Source organism: Zonotrichia albicollis, chromosome 2, assembly GCF_047830755.1.
Source record: "Zonotrichia albicollis isolate bZonAlb1 chromosome 2, bZonAlb1.hap1, whole genome shotgun sequence".
Classification (NCBI taxonomy): Eukaryota; Metazoa; Chordata; class Aves; order Passeriformes; family Passerellidae; genus Zonotrichia; species Zonotrichia albicollis.
The window spans coordinates 22358865-22376675 of NC_133820.1; the positions used below are offsets into that span (position 1 = coordinate 22358865).

Genomic DNA, 17811 nt, shown 5'->3' on the forward strand with positions numbered 1-17811 from the left:
AATTCATAAGGGTGGTAAAACTGACAGTATACTTAAGATGAAAAAGGAATCTTGCCAATTTCTATCTCTTCTAAGAGACAAGAAATCTTTTTGATTTCTCATTTAAAATACTATGCAGCTCAATAATTTTGCTCTCGGGTGTATTGAGTTGAATGCTATGCCTTTTCTGTGCCAGAATTAACGTATTTAAACTTGGATCTTTCTCAGGTTTGTCCTCAGGGTACCATCACATAATACCTCCACTGAGCTATGCACTTCACAAATGAGTAGAAGTGAGAGGAAACCAGAAAAATGAAAGCTGTTGCTGAGGGCTTGGGTTCTGGAGTACCTGGTCAGGTTGAGAGGCAGATGTTTTATTATGTGGTTTATGGTATAACACTTGAAGCCTGATTCCCATATTTCCATAACTGGAGCAGGGAGGAATACTACCTCAGAAACATTTGAAGTTGTGCTTCTGCTTTCAGAAGTGCAGGAAGTTAGCTTTTCTTCATTTTTATAGTTGCAGTGCTATGAATCTCAGCATAGATTAACTTCTGGCTCATCTTCAGAGAAACAAATGTTTTGATTAATTGGTTTTAGATGACTTATTTTGGCTTGGGAAGAGCATATGACCTCTCAGGTCATGAACATGAGCACTTCTAAATGAAGAACAGTGCAATAAGTGTGATGCTGTAAAGTTGGTTCTTTTTTGCATGACCTATGCAAACAAATAGTAATCTGTGGATATTGGAAAGGTCCAGAATTTCTGTCTGCATAACAGTACTCCATGAGAGATCCAGAGTTGTAATAAACAGATATATTAGTACAATAAATATTCCTATATCTAGGAGCATCAGCATTTTTTGTTGATATCAGTCACATTTCAAGAAATTCTGGGCAAATGGCTGTTCATGAAAATATTCATGCATGATTCCATTAGAAAATCTAAGACAAAACCAAGAAAGTAGGGCTGTTTATTCTTTTGCTGTTTATGGTGTTCATTTTCTAATGGATTTGTATAAATGGGTATATGTCTGTGTATATGGGTATAACCATAATTTATATATACGTGTAAATGGTTTTGGAGAATTTTATTGTTTTCACAGTAAATATAATTTCTTTCTTTTCTCTCCAAAGAACAATTTGCAACCATTAGCTTATATTTGCTTAATCTGTAGGCAGATACTCCAGAGTAACTTGCTTCTGAGCTTAAAAAAAAACAAAAACCAACAAAACAGTGTTGGGCTTCTAGATCTAGTAAATATTAAGATACACTATTTTAAGAACAAAACCAAATAAATCTTCTGATTTACAATCCACTATAGATATAAACCAGGAACTTAGTCTAGAACAATATTGAGATCCTGTTCAGAGCAGCCCAAATTTGCCAATTATTTCAGTTATATATAAATTACAATCAGCATTTTCTAAGTGTAGCTATGAATACTGACTTTTATGTGTTGAAAATAAACTTTGTCTTTGGTAAAGGAAGCTGAGGGGAGATCTTATCACTCCCTGCAACTCCCTGAAATAAGGCTGTTGTGAGGTGAGGGCTGGTCCCTTCCCCTCAGAGATAGACAACAGAGCATGACATCAAGTTGGGCCAAGGGGGGTTTAGGTCAGATATTGTCCCAGCCCACTCCTGAAGGCAGAGTAACTGAGGTTTTGTTATTAATAGATCCATTTGGGCAGATTAGAGTGAAACAACACTCTTGCTTCACTCCTATCTGTGTACACATGGCAAGCTTATTTTAGAACAATATGACTGCAGTGGGAAGGAGATTTGCAGCCATTTTGGTTATTATCTATGTAAGTGAAGCAATATAGAGGTGTAAAGATATCACTTAAGAAAATGTGTAAGGAAAAGAAAGAAGAAGAAAGGATAAGAGTAGATAGATAGTGAAGAGTTAAAAAACAAGTGCCCATCAGTGGATCAGGCAATTAGATTTGATTGTTGCAATTTTGATGCCCATTGGTCAAAGTGATGATCTCAGTCTTGATCCATTGGGGTGAGGGAAGCCTGCACAACATAAAGTTCAATATGTTCAGGTGGGAATGCCCGGGTACCTCCCCTGGGAAGGGGGCAGTTAAACACTCTCTGCTGTGTGTCATGCACAGTCCTCTGGGGGAAGGCTCCAGAAATGAGTCTGAGGGCAGTTTGGGTATTTTTGATTGTTTATGGCATCTTCTAAAACAGGACAGCTGCTTGTCATACCAGTGTAGTTGGGCCAGTTATGCCCCATCAGAAGGAATTAATATCTTCAGGCCTTTGTGTGAGTGTGAATGTCCTGATACTGCATGAACAAGTTGTGTACAGGAGGAAATTGGCATAATAAAAATATCTCACCTTGCAGGATCTGCTCTTCATTGTTTGATTTTGATAAGTATTTAATCTTTCATCTTTCCATACAGGTAATCCTCAGTGTGTGAATAATTTTGGTGGTTGAATTACAAGTATTTTTATACAAATCAGAATTTTTTCTCCTTTAGAAGGGCCCACTCCAAATGTTAATCCCAAGCATTCACATTCTACCAATGCTCTTCCCAGCTACTCTTGAATTTTTTTTTGCCTGCATCTCTTGATAACTCTTAGAAGCTTTTGCACAAAAGTTCACATCTCAGTATATTTATAGAGTCATAGTGAAAATGAACAGATGAGTTGGAGATGGAGATGAAGAGCAGATATCTAAAGTTAGGTGTTGTGAATCCCATCTTATTCCTACTTATCGACAGTGAACCTTACCTACTTTTTGTGAATCTTAATATCAAAGTGCATGGCACACTTACTGAAATATCTGGTTTAATATGTCCAAATAGGTCTGTGTCAGGTTTAACAGGTTCGGTGTGGTTACACTCCATGCTAGAATTTTTAGTTGTTGACACTCGGCTTCCCTGCCATTACTTCAAACAAAATTTTGGTCTGAATAATTAGCTTCTTTCTTTCTGTTGCCACCTGCCAAATGTAATTTGGAAGGAGAATTTAGTGGTGTTGGAAATTGTGCCTTGATCTTTTCTTTTAAAATACATTTAATGCCATGTTAAAAGGTCATTGGTGTTTGCCTGATATTTTTGATATAAAGAAATCTGTGGTCCACTTATAAAAATAATTTATACTAATTAAGAGCTAGTTATTTGTCATCCTTCAGTATGGACAAGTGCTTCAATATAAAAATAAATTTATAAAAACATTAATTTCACATTTTTATTGCAGGATAGAGGAAGAAAAGAATATTTTATCAGAATTTCAAGACGATTTGAACAAGTTGATTTTATGGTTAGAGGAAACAGAGAACGTTATCTCTATTCCTCTTGAAAAAGGGAATGAAGACCAGTTGAGAGACTGCCTGAGCAAAGTAAAGGTATTGTAAGCTCTATTCTTAATATTTTCTTACTTTATCAGTTCTACACTGAAGGAAATTAAGAGCTATTTTCCAAAATGCTTTCTGACATCAAACACAGCATCCATATAACTTTTTAGACAAATCAAAGCTGGGAATTTCAAAACCCAGGTACAAATATATATTGATCATACTAAAACCAGAAGACTAATGGAAAATCTACTGAAAGAAAAATATCCCAAAACTAGTAAATTAATCGTTATCTTTTTCACCTTCATTTCTCAACTCAAAATATGACTGGTTTATATGTATAGCGTTTCTCTATTGGTGTCTTGTTAACATTTTATAGCTTCTCACTTATTAAATGGTATTCAGTATTTCACAAGAGGATCCAGAACTGCATGCATAATTATAAATGTCAACTCATTAAAATATCGCTGCAACATTTTCTAGACTAAATATCTAGGTGACTTATTTTTTAGAATACTTAAAAAAACCCCATCAGAATATTAAATAATGGTTTTTAAGGGCTGGAATATTTTCACAGATATGTTAAGAGTTTGATAATGCTGATAAATATATTCAACAGAAGTTTCTCTGTTTAGTCTTTAGAAATGTGTTCAGTAGAATAACTATTTTTAAATACTTATACAATAATAAACTGTAATTGGAAAGTGCATATTACTTATAGAATATATGCCTAAAGGTTTTTCTATCCTCCACTGAGGTTAAGGACCTAGTTGTCCTTTTTATAAATCCAAATTTAACAAATTCAGCAAGTGATTAATAGAGCATTAAAGAATCTGAAGAAAACTTTTCAGTTTGCTCTATCCTTCTCACAACAAAGTTAAATCACAAAACAATCTAAAGGATTATTTAGTAAAAATCTATCTTCAAGTTTCTTTTTAAGTAAAAATAGGATAAATATAATTTCATGAAATGGAGACTCAACTATGTGGTGAGCTTGTCCTTCTGTTTAGCAGAAGATGCCATTGAGTTGGTAAGGGAATCTATAAGTCTCTGTTGTTGAGGATATCAGGTCCAAGGTAAATAAATTCTTTTAGGGAGTGTTAAATGCATCTTACACTTTGCAGAAATGCTTAAGGTTTTAAAAACTAAGTAGATTGTTCAGAACCAGGAAGGATCCACTCTTCACATACACAAATATTTCCTATATAATATTCCTAAGGGATATATAGTACAAATATAAGGTGTTAGCATCTCTTATTTGTATCTTGTTTTTACAGTCCACCTTCTTTTGGCGCTGCACAAAAGGGAATACATCCCAATGGAGCAAATAATAATGCATTACCTTGCAGCATGGCTCATTTCATACCTACCTGCCTTTGTTAATAATCCAGAGCAAACAAGGAAAAACCCCAGAACAATAAAACACTTGAAGTGAGATTAACCTAACTCGATAAATTAAGTTACTTTGACAATATAAGTTTTCAGTAACAACATATGTGTTTGAGAACTGGTACATTTTGATCATTTTTATGCTGCCTTGTTTGTGTTTTTTTTTTTTCTTTCTTTTTATTATTTTCTCTTTTTTTAGTGAACATACATGAACATTCTTAATTAAGACATTAAACTGAAGTGGAGGGCTTTTCACCACCTGCCATCTGGGTGGCTGTTCACAGCCTGGAACATGCTAAAACATTTGTCCAAAGTTCTTGCTCCATAGCATACTACAAGATTAATAAAATTGATATACATGAAGTATTGAGTATCCAGGTCTGGAATTTATAATCTAATAGTGATTAATAGCCTGAGAAACCCCGTATTATGTCACATAGAACTCTCTTTAGTCTTGATTGACTAATACAGTCTCTTTTGGGTTTGGGCTTTTTTTTTCAGCCTTCTATATTCACAAAGCAGCAGTTATTTTGTCTTGAATTGAGTTTATTCCTTTGGCTGATACACAAATCAATAAGGGTCAAGAAAAGAGAGCTGAAAATCCTACCACAGTTCATCTTAACTGCTGTATTTGTCTGTTCCAGTTAAGAGTTGGAGAGCTGCCGCCCCACAAGGGAATACTGAAACGATTAAATGAAACTGGAGGAATAGCACTGGGAAGTGCATCACTGAACCCAGACAAAAAACATAAGCTTGAGAGTACACTGAAGGAGGCCAACCATCGTTTGTTAAAGGTCAGACATATTACTGATATAACTGTGATATAAAATTTTAATCTGCAGTGAATATTTACATTATATATTTTCTGGTATATGTATAATTTTTCACTGTATGAAGAGATGTTTGTGTGCATAATGAACCTGAGGAAGAAAAATTGATACAATACTCTGCTTTGAAAAACAGTGATAGCAAACCAAGACCATTAGTGACTAGAGTGATGATGCTGCACTCAAACATAGTCACTAAATTACATTTCTTCTACTTAAGGGTGGAATGCACAGCATCATTTTTGTAGCCTGTTGCTTTTGCTGAAACAGCAAATATTCCAGGCTTTGTTACTCAGGTGTGTGAGAGGCAAATACTTGATTTTCTTTATGGAAACACTTCCCAAGTCTCTTCTGTTCCCAATCCCAAGGTGAACACTGTAACCACTGTTTCGCCTTCCACCACACTTCTACCAACCTTAAGCATTCACTTCCGTTTTTTGTGTAGCAAAGTAACAAATATTTTGCTTTCTGGGATCTCCATACTGATAGAAAGAAGTAAGGGGGGACTTTGTTCTGTTTTATTGTGGAAATAGCATATTTTTGTGTTGAAAAATGGTGAAAATGAGTAGCAAATCTGGTAAAGGTAGGTAGATAATTTTTTTTCTTAGTAGAAATGATAGAAAGCATTGTCCAGAGAACTACTGCCCAAGGTATGGATTAGCCTGCTTGGAAATAATCAAGGTAGAATCAATTGAAGAATTTCTGTTGAGACTGATTGCAAAGTCAGTCAGGGGCATTAATCTGTGGTATCTGTTAAAGTTACCAGGATGCTGGGGCAAAAAGGAATATTTCATTGTGTTTAGTTCTGTAGGGGGAGGGGAAAAGTGAGAAAATAATCTTCTAAGTACCTTGCTGGAAATAAGGTCTTCTGGTCAAGAATACGTCCTGCGTTCTCTGCTACCATTTCCATGAATACAGTTGAATTTCAAGCACAGATCTGAGAAATAAAAAGGAACTTGATATGGTAACTCCTACTAGTTTCTTCCTAATAGAGGCAGTCTGGCAAAGTTCAGAAAATCAGCTAATGACTGAGGCAAAAGTGGATAATAAATATTGATCACATCCACAATCTCCAGATTGGACGCATAAATCATTATATCAATGGTTGGACAGAAGTATCTTTTTCTCTATAAATGGGCTTCTGAAATCAATGTATATAGAAGAATTCGGAACACTTCAAGATCAAAACAATGTTATCTACTGGCTGAAGGAAGCACATACATAGCTGAATTCAGGGACTGTGTTAATACCTAAGCTATGTTTCTAAAAAGACAGCATTAGTTTTCAGGAGAAACTAATTAACTTTTAGTCAGATCACATATATATATTTTAAGAAAATTTGTCACTGAAGGTAGCATTTTATGGATTAGTCATACACCTAAAAACTTGGAATTTTCATTTTCTGCTGGCTGATGCAAAAATATTTCAGGTCGTCTGTCACAGAGCAACCATGAATGTTGTTGAAAGCACTTAGATTTGGGTGGAATATGTGAGACAAAAACTACTGTTTAGTGAATCATTACAATTTACTGATTTTTTATAATTTTATGTCTCCTAGATCTAATGTGTCTGGCAAGATAATTATTCTTGGAATTTCTTACTTGAAAAATTTCATTTACTGCTAAAAGCATATAAACCAAGGAAAGAAATCTTCCATTTGAGATTACCTACCACATAATTTTTATCTCTGTTATCTACCCATGGAGATGTATAAAACTGAGTTCTCATTGTCCCTTGATCTGAATGTAAAGAATCTGCAAAATGCAGTGGTTAGGTTTTCTTGTGGGTTTTTTGTCCATTTTTATAAAAGAACAGAAATTGAATTTGAAAATTACAATACTCAGATCCATACTTCTTCTCTGAAACTGCTCTCTTTCTCAGGTTTTCTGTTTTCTCTGTGATCTTGGCAGATGTAGAAAACAAAGCAAAACAAAACAAAACATTAGACACTTATTTTGGGGTTTGGTAAGATTCCCCTAAGGATACTGAAGGTAAAAATAATTACTTTTTCATTTTCATATTTTTTGCTGTTACTCTGATTTGTTTAGGAAACCTCAATTATTTGTTTCACTTTCTGCCCTGAAAATCTGGGGCCTGAATTAAAACTAGAAGTCATGGAAAGAAACTCTGTGAGCCTGACAGTGGAACTTAATGTTCTATTTGCTCAGCTGTGGATATGGATATGTAAGCACTGGAAAAACCCCACAGATATTTACTCTGAGCCAAAGCTCACAGGATGGGCATTTTTATCTCAGGCAAACTTCTTAGGTCACCTGAGGAGGATTCTGTAGTCAGTGGTTTTGATGAGGATATATTTTTTGTGTTCCTCAAAGCACAGTAGACAAACATCATCATACAGAGATTTCTCTGGGGCTTTTCTGTCTCTCCACCTCCCCTTAAGAGCGTATGCTATACTTTAATCCTTTGTTTCAAACTGTAAGTTTTGTTTTCTGGCATCTCTGTTAGAAATGAACATGTAACAATCTACTGTTTATTTTGCGGGATGATACTGTTTTCAAGATATGAAACATACATGACAGATAAATAATAGGTCCTTATCAGGTATATGCTAGAGTAACTCTGCTTGCTTCAGAGAAGCTGGGAAAATTTACACTAGGTGAGGATGTGGCCAAATATCTCCTAAAGTTATCACAAATTTTTATTTTGCCTTGATCTGCCAAGCAGGGGAATAGGGGACAACACCTGTGAGTCTTAACCTTCAAGGTGACATATTTGAAATAAGTAATGTTCAAACCTTCTTTACAGTCACAGAAACTGTTGCCCTACAGCAATAGAAATAACCTAGAAAAGAAATTTAGTATGAAGGGAATTGCAGTCACATAAAAGTATCTTTTTAGCTTTTAATTCAGAATTGTATTTGCTTTTGGGTGTTTATATCACGTGCTGATGACCTTGAGAGTAGATATGCAAAGAGTTTTTCTTCCTTTGGATAATAATGATTTTGACACCACATTTCTTTATAGAACTTTATTAAATAGTGATTCCAATTGGCTGTTACCTAATTCAGTATAGTTTAGGCAGAGAATGAAGATTAAAGCCCACATTTGAAAGGCTAGAATTTTTAATTCTATCCTGGTTTTACTTATTGTACCCTCTCCAAAGCCAGTATTTCTTGTAAAAATGAAAACAGTGAAGTCTTAATATTATGAAAAATGAAGTGGTTTATGACCATTTTTATGCCTTCACATCAAGAATTTTTCATTTATTTTCAAAGCTTAAAGTATCTTGTGCTGTGATAGCCAAGTAAGGTAACCACCTAGTGCTTCAAAGCACACAAAAGGGTACTCGGCACTGGAGTTTGTGATGAATTCAGTTCTTGTCATATACCACCTGCCATGGCATGTAACAGATCTGTAATGGGTTTCTTACCTTTTACTATGCAGTAAATGGATTGATAGATTAGGTCTGAGACCAGTGAACCATGGAATCAGAGGTTTGCTGGAAGGAGTTTATTACTCTTTAATATTATTCTTGGTCTGTTGTCAGCCAAGAGCGATGAGCTAAATTATCTGAAAGTAAGCTGGATGCCAAAATCAGCATTCTCCTCATTTATCCACCTTAGTCCTCACAACATCTACTGTATGTATTATAAAGGTTATTAGAAGTGCCTGATGGAGACATTTTGTTTTGCTGCCTTTTAATTTGTCTACTAGTATTAGTTCTAATTACTAGACACTGAAGAGACTATTTCACTGTTTATTGCCACAGCAAATCAATTTGTTGTGCTATGTGGACAAGATAAAAATTAGAGTGGAGTGACATGGCTATAATTTGTGAACATTTTCTGTACCACCAGAACAGGCGTAGGTTGTCTTAGCTTGGTTGATCAAGTGTAGAGAAAAACAGATGGGCCCAAAAGTGCAGAAACACAAAGTCGTAACAAGGTTATAGTTCATGTATTATAACTTGCCTTGAGTAGAAATTATTCATAGATTACCTACAATGACATAAAATTTCCAGCATGTCAATGCAACTTAATTCGAGCTCACAGTTGGAACTACTGCAATTGCTGCTGTTGTTATTTGTGGTATGGAGGGGAAAATTTGTTGGAAAATGAATGCAGTTTGATTTCTGTTCTTTCAATTTAAAATAAGAATAGTATAACTGGCATTTTAGGGATCAGAAGGTTGACATTTTCCTGAATTTACTTTCATTTAATGAGTGACCTGATTCCATTAAATATAATAAAGTCTTTTGTTATGCTGAATTTCCTCTGACAGCTTGTCATAGATGGCTAATTAAGTGTAGTCCACATTCATGTTATCATCAGCCATACACAAAAGTGGCCTCGTGTGTAGCAAAAACAAATTTGATATAAATGTTTTTTGGACAAACATGAGAGTGTCACAAGCCCTAAGAGACAAGTATGTATATGCTTAATTATTTTTTTTTTAATTTGCATATTGCTAGCAGTCAGTATTAATTAAAAATTTAAAAGCTAAGCAAAGAAAAATATGAAATACAGTCAAGTCATGCAGGGGCAAAAAGTCTGTATTAGCCATTGAAGCCATAAAAGCATGAATGAATACATGTATGTGTGTATATACACAATATATATCAAATTATCTTGCCAGCCATCTTAAAATTCCTTATTATTCTTGTTTGCCATACAAATCCAGAATATATTAATCATATACTTAAGAAGTTATGCCAAAAATTTGAATGTAAGAAGTACTAATTTTCAGTACATATGTGCTGACATATGAGTTACATTGAGTTAATATTGATGCCAAATTACTAGATATCAAATACTTCAGGCAAATCATTACACATTTTTTTACAACAAAGTTCTGTGTATCCGAGAGAGATTTCACTTGTAATGTGCAATGCTCAGATACTACTGCACACCAATCAATTGCAACGACTTGGGCTTTCTAAAACTTCAGTTCCAAGACAGACACTGCCTTTGTGTGTCAAGTTTTTCATCCATCTCTATTAAGAAGGACCATAGAGGCTTAAAATCAATGTTTTACTCTTTGCTGTTTACAAGACATAGATTATACTTTAATTAAATAGACCTGTCTGTGTAGCAACATGCCTATGTAATTAAAATTCCCACAAATGCAATAGTCTAAAATAAAGTTTTCCTCAACCCTGGATGTACAGACAGACTGAGGAGTGGGATCACTGTGGGAATGGACCTGGAGGTTCTGGTTGATGGAAAGTTGGGTGTGAGCCAGCAGGGCCCTGGCAGCCAGGAGGGACATCCCTGTCCTGGGGACATCAGGGACAGCATGGCCAGCCAGGCAAGGGAGGGAATTGTCCTGCTCTGCTCTGGGGGGCCTCACCTTGAGTGCTGGGGGCTGTTTTGGGTGCCACAACACAAAAAAGACATTAAGCTGTTAGAGAGTGTCCAAAGGAGAGCAACAAAGATGGGGAAGGGCCTTGAGCGAAAGCCATGTGAGGAGCAGCTGAGGGCCTTTGTTCTTTGTTCAGCCTGGAGGAGACTGAGGGGAGACCTCACTGCAGTTTCAACTTCCTCATGAATCCTGATGGTGTCCTGTTGATCCTTTTCTTCTGGTCTTCTCAGTGGTGAGGGTCCCACAAAACATAGAGTTCAATGGATTAATTTATGTTCAGGCCAGTGGGAATGCTCGTCAGGTACCTCCCCCAGAGGAGAAGTTTGACACAGTCTCTTGCAACAGACTCTGGGTCTGTTGCATCACGTTGCCTGGCATGCAGTCCTCTGGTGCAAGGCCTTGGAAATGAATATGGGGGACACTTTGGGGTCTTTAATGGTTTATGGCACCTCCTCATCTGCCTCTCACATGAATGTCCCATGTATGTGGCCTTCTTGGAGTCCATCTTCTCTTACAACTGAGCCAGTTTGTTGTGAGAGAAGATGGAGTCTTGTCACACAACCAAAAACTCTCATCCTCCCTCCCCAAACCGATCCAGACCTGATTCTCAGCACAACTGCTGAGTTTGGCTTTCTTTGTGGATATATTCTTCTCCTCCCAGTCTTGTTTACTTCTCCCCAGACCTGAGATAATAGGACAATAGTATCACCTTTATCTTACCTCAAGCTCCCATAAGGTGGCTTAGCTCACAGTCCAGTTCCCATCAGGAAGCACATTCACATGGGGAGTGGGTTTTGGTGGTCACAGTTTCTTTATACAATTTTGCCATAATGGGCAAAATCCTAAATTTAAGTCTTTAACCACTGCAATTCCTCCCAGAACTGTGTGTAGCCTGAGGGATATATATGGTATTTTCTGCTGTAAACCAGGGAAAGGACCTTCAGGCATATTGCATTTATTTTAAAATATTTTTTCTGTCAGAATATCCTTCATTAAGAATTACTAAAAGAGCTAGACTCTAAAGCCTTTGTGGCTGCTTTTGGATTTCAGGAACTGAATAAGAAAAAAAGATAAAGAAATGATATTCCTGGACTAGATTATTTAGCAGAGATTTAAGGCAGAGGGACTTGTGCTCAAAAATGTCCTTGACAAAGGAGAATTGCTGAGAGTGGAGAGCAGAATGAATGACAATTAGTTACAAGTATTAAATATAAAAATAAAGATATTCAGAAGACTGTGATATATGTGATCATATTACCATAAAAGAAAAACAAATCAAGTCTTTGAGGTGGGAGAGTATGTTTGGTTGCTTCTTAAAAATCTAGACAGCCAGATGAAGCAGAAAATTGTTTGGGGCATTGTTTCTTTGGACTGCTTTAGTTTTCTGCATTCATGGGGAAAAAAAAAAGATTTTTTTTAATAAAAATGAAAGTTGAGAATATTACAAATATTCCATTGAGAAGATTTTGGAAAAAACAAGACCAAATAAACACTTGCCAAGGTCAGGTCCTGGGAGCCTTGCAAGGCAGCATGAAATGGTAGATAAAAAGCAAATAAAACTCTTCTATATTTAGCAAATAAAATCTTCTATACATATTTTTAGTAGCCTGCTTTAATCTTCCCCTAATAATAAAATCTTTACTCCAACTTTGTCAGAGACACTATGGCTGATAAATATTCATGAGTTTAAAGGAATTACATGGATTTTGTTTTAAAGTCAGTATTGAATTTGCTAATGCAAATGGCTCAGTTAATTAACTAAATGCCATCCTAAACTGAACTTATATGAAACTCTTTTGTACACTGATTGTTTTTCATGAAGAAATGATGCATATAAATCAACTTTTCCTTCTTCCATTTTAAATCATTCTTTAGTACTTGCTCTAGGGATGGTGATTTTAAACAGATCAAACTTTCTGAACAGTGGCTGTAAGAATTTCTGTTTCATGTAATCATTTTACAAGTGCTATGGAAGTGTCAGTTATGATTTATCAATAAATCTGAATTGAAGTTTGCATTTAATAGTTGTTATGACTTCAGTTATTTCTCTATTATCCAAGTCCTCCCTTGGATGATATCAAACTGCTTTCAGTCCAGTTATGCTCTGGGCTGATTGCAGTGTAGTCAGTCACTGTCACTTCTTTTCCTAATATTTGCATTTTTTTTTCAGAAATGGAATGGTTAAGAGGAAGCTGCTGCTTGATTTGCATTTAGTAAGCAAAGAAATTCATACAGAAAGCTTCCTCAGTTCTTCATACAGAATACTTCATTTTTCTCTATGCAAACAATTCTGATTTTTTTAAAACGTGACACTGTCAGCTATCCTATATTTGAAGCCTATTTTCATGTAGTGCTTTGTATATCTAAGTGATCCTCCCAAGGGGGCCATACAAAAATAACAATTTTGAAAGTCTTCACAGATATCCCACCACATACTTTTGCTCCTCTTTATTGCAACTACCTATATCAGGATAGATAAATTTTAATCCACTCAGATTTCTCAAAATAAGGTCTGTTTATAAGTGCTGTCCTCTTTGAGTTTGTTGAGGTAGATAGCAAGAAAAAGAGGTACTTTAGTATTGGAGGAAGAAACTGACATATTTCCACTGCTGTTAAAATGATGGGATTTGGGATTTCTTTGCTCTCCATTTACCACTAAGAAAATTCTTCATATTCTTTTTGGAAAAATTGCATGTTGGAGAGATGCATGTCCTCATCTGTATTCTCAAATATCTGGGTAATAATTGCATTATTTTCTCTCTAGTCATTTCAGGTAAACAGGGAGAGAGGTTGATTTGTGAGAGAGAAGTGATGTTTGAAATCAGGAATCAGTCACTTGAAATATAATAAGTATGTCATTTCAGTGGGTTTCCTTTTATTTATAATGATGCCTAACTAGTAATATGTCATCAAGTTAATTAATTTGCAATAGCATTTCTGACTTCTGCAAAACTATTCCCCAATATTTGATATTCCTTACTTACTGTCTCTACCTAATTAGTTTCAACTTTTTCATTTTGAGCACTGTTCTTGAGTTAAAAGATTGAGCTGTAACTCTACAGCCATTATTTTAATTGATACTGCATTAATTGAATCTACTTTCTGGATATTCATAAGAATTAAACACAATAGGCAAACAGAATATTATTTTACATCAGGTGACATACTTTATAAAAATTATTCCTCCCTTTATACCTGTTATCATAAGAACTGATATTCCTTTGCATCTGCAGAGCTCTAATTCTTCCCGTAGTGCATGCACACAACTGTGTGCAGACTGAAAAATAACAATATAAAGCTCAAATTAGAAATAGCAGTGGAAAATTGGAACAAGGGAAATGATCAAGGTGATATAAACTGCCAATATGAGCTTAGGTAAGGTTTGGCACCAAAGTAATCAGATTGGGGTAGGGGTAGAATCAGCATAGTACTGTGTTGTTTAGGCTACTTGTGGGGTAAAATCATGCAAGAGATCAGGTTCAGATGGAACAGAAGCAAACAATGCAAGTAATTTTAAAATTCATAAGGAGAAGAAATTAAAATACTTAGATGAAGACCTAGGTTTTGAAAGTATGCAATTGTTCAAATGTCAGATATCCTCATGTTTTAAGAGATTTTTTGTGCTGGCAGTTTTTTTGTGATTTTTTTTTGTGTGTGTGTGTGTTTTAAAGAAATGAGTAAAATTTAGAATAAGTAAAATTTAATATATGGGAAATGGTCTGATAGTTTCAGATTAAAATAAAATTGAATATTGTGAAGTTCAGTATCAGTTGGTAAAATTAAGCTCTTCTGCTGTTTTGCCATTTAGAGCTTAAATCTTTCCCATTATTCTTTCACTAAGCTTCCAATTAATCTTACTTAATTAGCACTTGAACTAAAGTACAAAATATTAGATGTATCACATGCTTTGAGATTAATGTTTTGACACTTAACATTGAAATTATATTGTCCTTTGATGTTGAACTCAGATTTGTTTTCTTTGAAAGTATCATCCATGTTTTTGGTGTTTCCACTTGCAAATTTATTTCACATCTTTGGTTGCAAACCAAGGGGTATTGTCAATGTCCATCTGTTGTGAAATAAGGCAAAGTTGAAAATGTTTGATTTGTACTGAAAGGGATAACCCAGATTTTTAGAAAAATGTTCCAACTGAAGTTAGTTTTATTCAATTCATTTTTTTATTTGCACCCTGTCTTCCTTGCCAATCTGTAGCACTGCTTCATCAAGCCTGTGTCAGTCCTAGGCAGACCCTGGCGAAAGCAATTCATGTTTGCCCTGTTTTCACTCTGCTGCTGGTTTTGCCTTATGGCCACTGTTCCTATTGGTTGTCACTCTCAGAAAAGAACTTCAGCCACCATCTGATAAAACTTGGCAGTCTTTCTTAAGTAGGAGGGAAAGACATGAGATACCAAAGGGAATGAAAGTAAATAAACACTGGAATGTTACCCCAAGACAACAAGTGAATAAAAGGAGGATGGGGCCCAAAGCAAAAACATAAAAGAGAGCATTGAAGTGGGACACTAGCTGCTGCTCATTCCTCCCTGGAGGCATCCAAGAACTTCTACCAACTCATTCAGAAAGCCCAGAAACACCAGCTGTGGGACTGTTGTGGCTCCCACCAGCACTGGAATCCCACCTCAGGGGTGCATCTCATGGAGCTGTGAAGAGCAGGCTGGAAGGACTGTGAGTAAAACAGTAGGGAAGATCCTGGAGGGCCCCTCTCCACATGTACTCCTCTGCCACAGGAAGGGCATAAATCTGAACAGCCAGTCATCATGTCCATGTCCATTACTCCGTGGAGGTTTTCCAATTTGTGCTTCTGGTGAGCTGCAGAATTAGCTCAGGAAACAAGCTGTCCCCCAGGAGACAGTCTGCAACAGTACCTTGGCTTGATAGGCAGACTTGTAATTACCTTAAACTCATCAGGCTCTAATTTGATTAGCCAGCTTGACGGCTTTATGCCAGACCTTACAAAAAACCCCAAACAAACCACAATGAGCTGGCAAATGAAATCCCTGATAACCAGAATCTAAGGCTCTGATTCCCACAAAATGACATGTGACACATTACTTGTGTTTTACAAGGAATTGCCTTGTTAAACACTTACCTGTAGCCCTAACCTGAGTTGGTGAAAGTTTTTTATTTATTTGCTGTTGTTCTTTTTATCTCTGTGGTAAAATTAGATGACACTACCATATATAATTAACTGATTTAATAGATTTCTTTATTTTTATATTAAAAATATTGCAATCCTATATTTGTGCTATAATTTTAGAACAGGAGACAATTTGTAAGAAGAGGCTGCATTTATTTAAATTACAGTTTACCTCTCATCATGGGTGGGGAAAAATAAATATTTTGAAAACAGTGGCTGAAGTACACCCTGTCACCAAAACTTAATAGTTCATCTTCTGCTACTCTGGATGGATTATGCCTTAGGATATAATTGGTTACTTCCCCCTTTCTCTTCCTCTCCTCAAAACCTCTACAAATTTTTTTTCTCTCTCCAATATTACACCCAAAATACGTGATTAATGTTGATTGGAAACAGATTAATTTAAATTTCAGATATTCAGAAGTCAGCTTGGATTTTAATCTGCCTATGACTACCTATTTTCTTTCAGTTGTATTTCTGTGGAACTTATTTACATTAATATTAAAACTAGTAAACATTAGAGATTAACATTCAAAAGTTGTAAGAAAGATGAAACCAATCTTGTATGAAATTAGGCCAAGGTCTGCATAAATTTTGAGTTAACACATAAGGGAAATGTATGCATTTTTAATTGTTTTCTTTCTTTTCTGGGGCCATTCTGGAAAAGCAGATTTTTAGATTATATATTATATATATAATAAATTCTATTAAAACATATTTTTAAATTGTATTTTAAAATATTAGGAAGATAGTAAAAGTAATTTGTTTCATGGATGTTCATCATTAAATAGGATATTAAGAGGTGTTTATAACCAACAATGAAGGCAATGTAATATATGGCAAACCAACTTCTTGAATTACAAATACCCCTTGCATACAGTCTAAAAAATCACATGCAGTGATTAGATAATTATTTTAGTACCTACAAATCAATATTCTCACAGAAAATTTTTAAAGAAATGTACATGTCATGAGACAGTTGTGCTCCTTGCATTCTCCCAGCAGCTGGTGGCTTGGCTTTAGTATACTCATTGCTTACATGACTCTGAGCCTGGATTTATTGTTTTCTGAAAAATTTCAGGGATTAGGAGTACAGGGCACTAATACTTCTGTAGCCAGGCAATATGATAGTGGTGCTACCATTAAAGCTGCTTAACTTTACAGGGAATGTATTTTATATTTTGTGTCACAGAAATCTCATGTTTTGCCACTTTTAAGAGGGTTACTTTGGTAAAAATTATGCTTTAAAAAATGAACCTGAGGAAACCTTACTTTTCATGATCTGGAAAACTAACCACATTTCTTGGCTGATTTTACTGATGAACCTCTATAGTTCTGGATCTGCCCATGCCCTATATTTGCTGCTTTGTTGTTTTTTGGGTTTTTGGGTTTTTTTGGAATGTACAGGTGGTTTCTCCCCTAGGATATGTTTGCAATGTTGCCCATGGTGTGGAGTTGTAACACCTCACCTCTCTAGCTGTAGAAAACAGTCTGAGAAGGACAGCATGGAGCTTTGTTGTTGGCTCATTTATTGCAGCCTGTTCCTAAATTTACTCCAAGTGCTTCAGAGATGGATTTGAACTCTGCCATTCACTGATTCTTAATTTCTAATATTGTTGGCATAAAAGAATGTGCTTAGTTAAAAATCTGACTGCTTTGAATGCAAATCAGAAAACCAAGTTGCCTGATCTGAATTGAGGATATATTTCTTCATTATTTTTCTTCACTGTGTGCATCTGCTTATGCATCTATGGATCCAGTAGGCAACTCTAGACACCTCATAAGAAAACATGCTTATAAATATCTATATTTAAGAGGTCAATAAAGGTTAG

At 35.5% G+C, this 17811-nt stretch overlaps 1 protein-coding gene across 15 annotated transcripts in view; it reads left to right on the forward strand.

Moving 5' to 3' along the window:
• Window positions 1-17811, forward strand: part of DMD (dystrophin) — a 1146493-nt gene that overhangs the window by 765821 nt on the left and 362861 nt on the right. For all 15 annotated transcript variants that reach the window (XM_074534563.1, XM_074534577.1, XM_074534568.1 and 12 more), the window contains 2 exons: window positions 3191-3338; window positions 5321-5470. In XM_074534563.1, the coding sequence (XP_074390664.1) occupies window positions 3191-3338; window positions 5321-5470 (298 nt within the window). The remainder of the gene's footprint in view (window positions 1-3190; window positions 3339-5320; window positions 5471-17811) is intronic.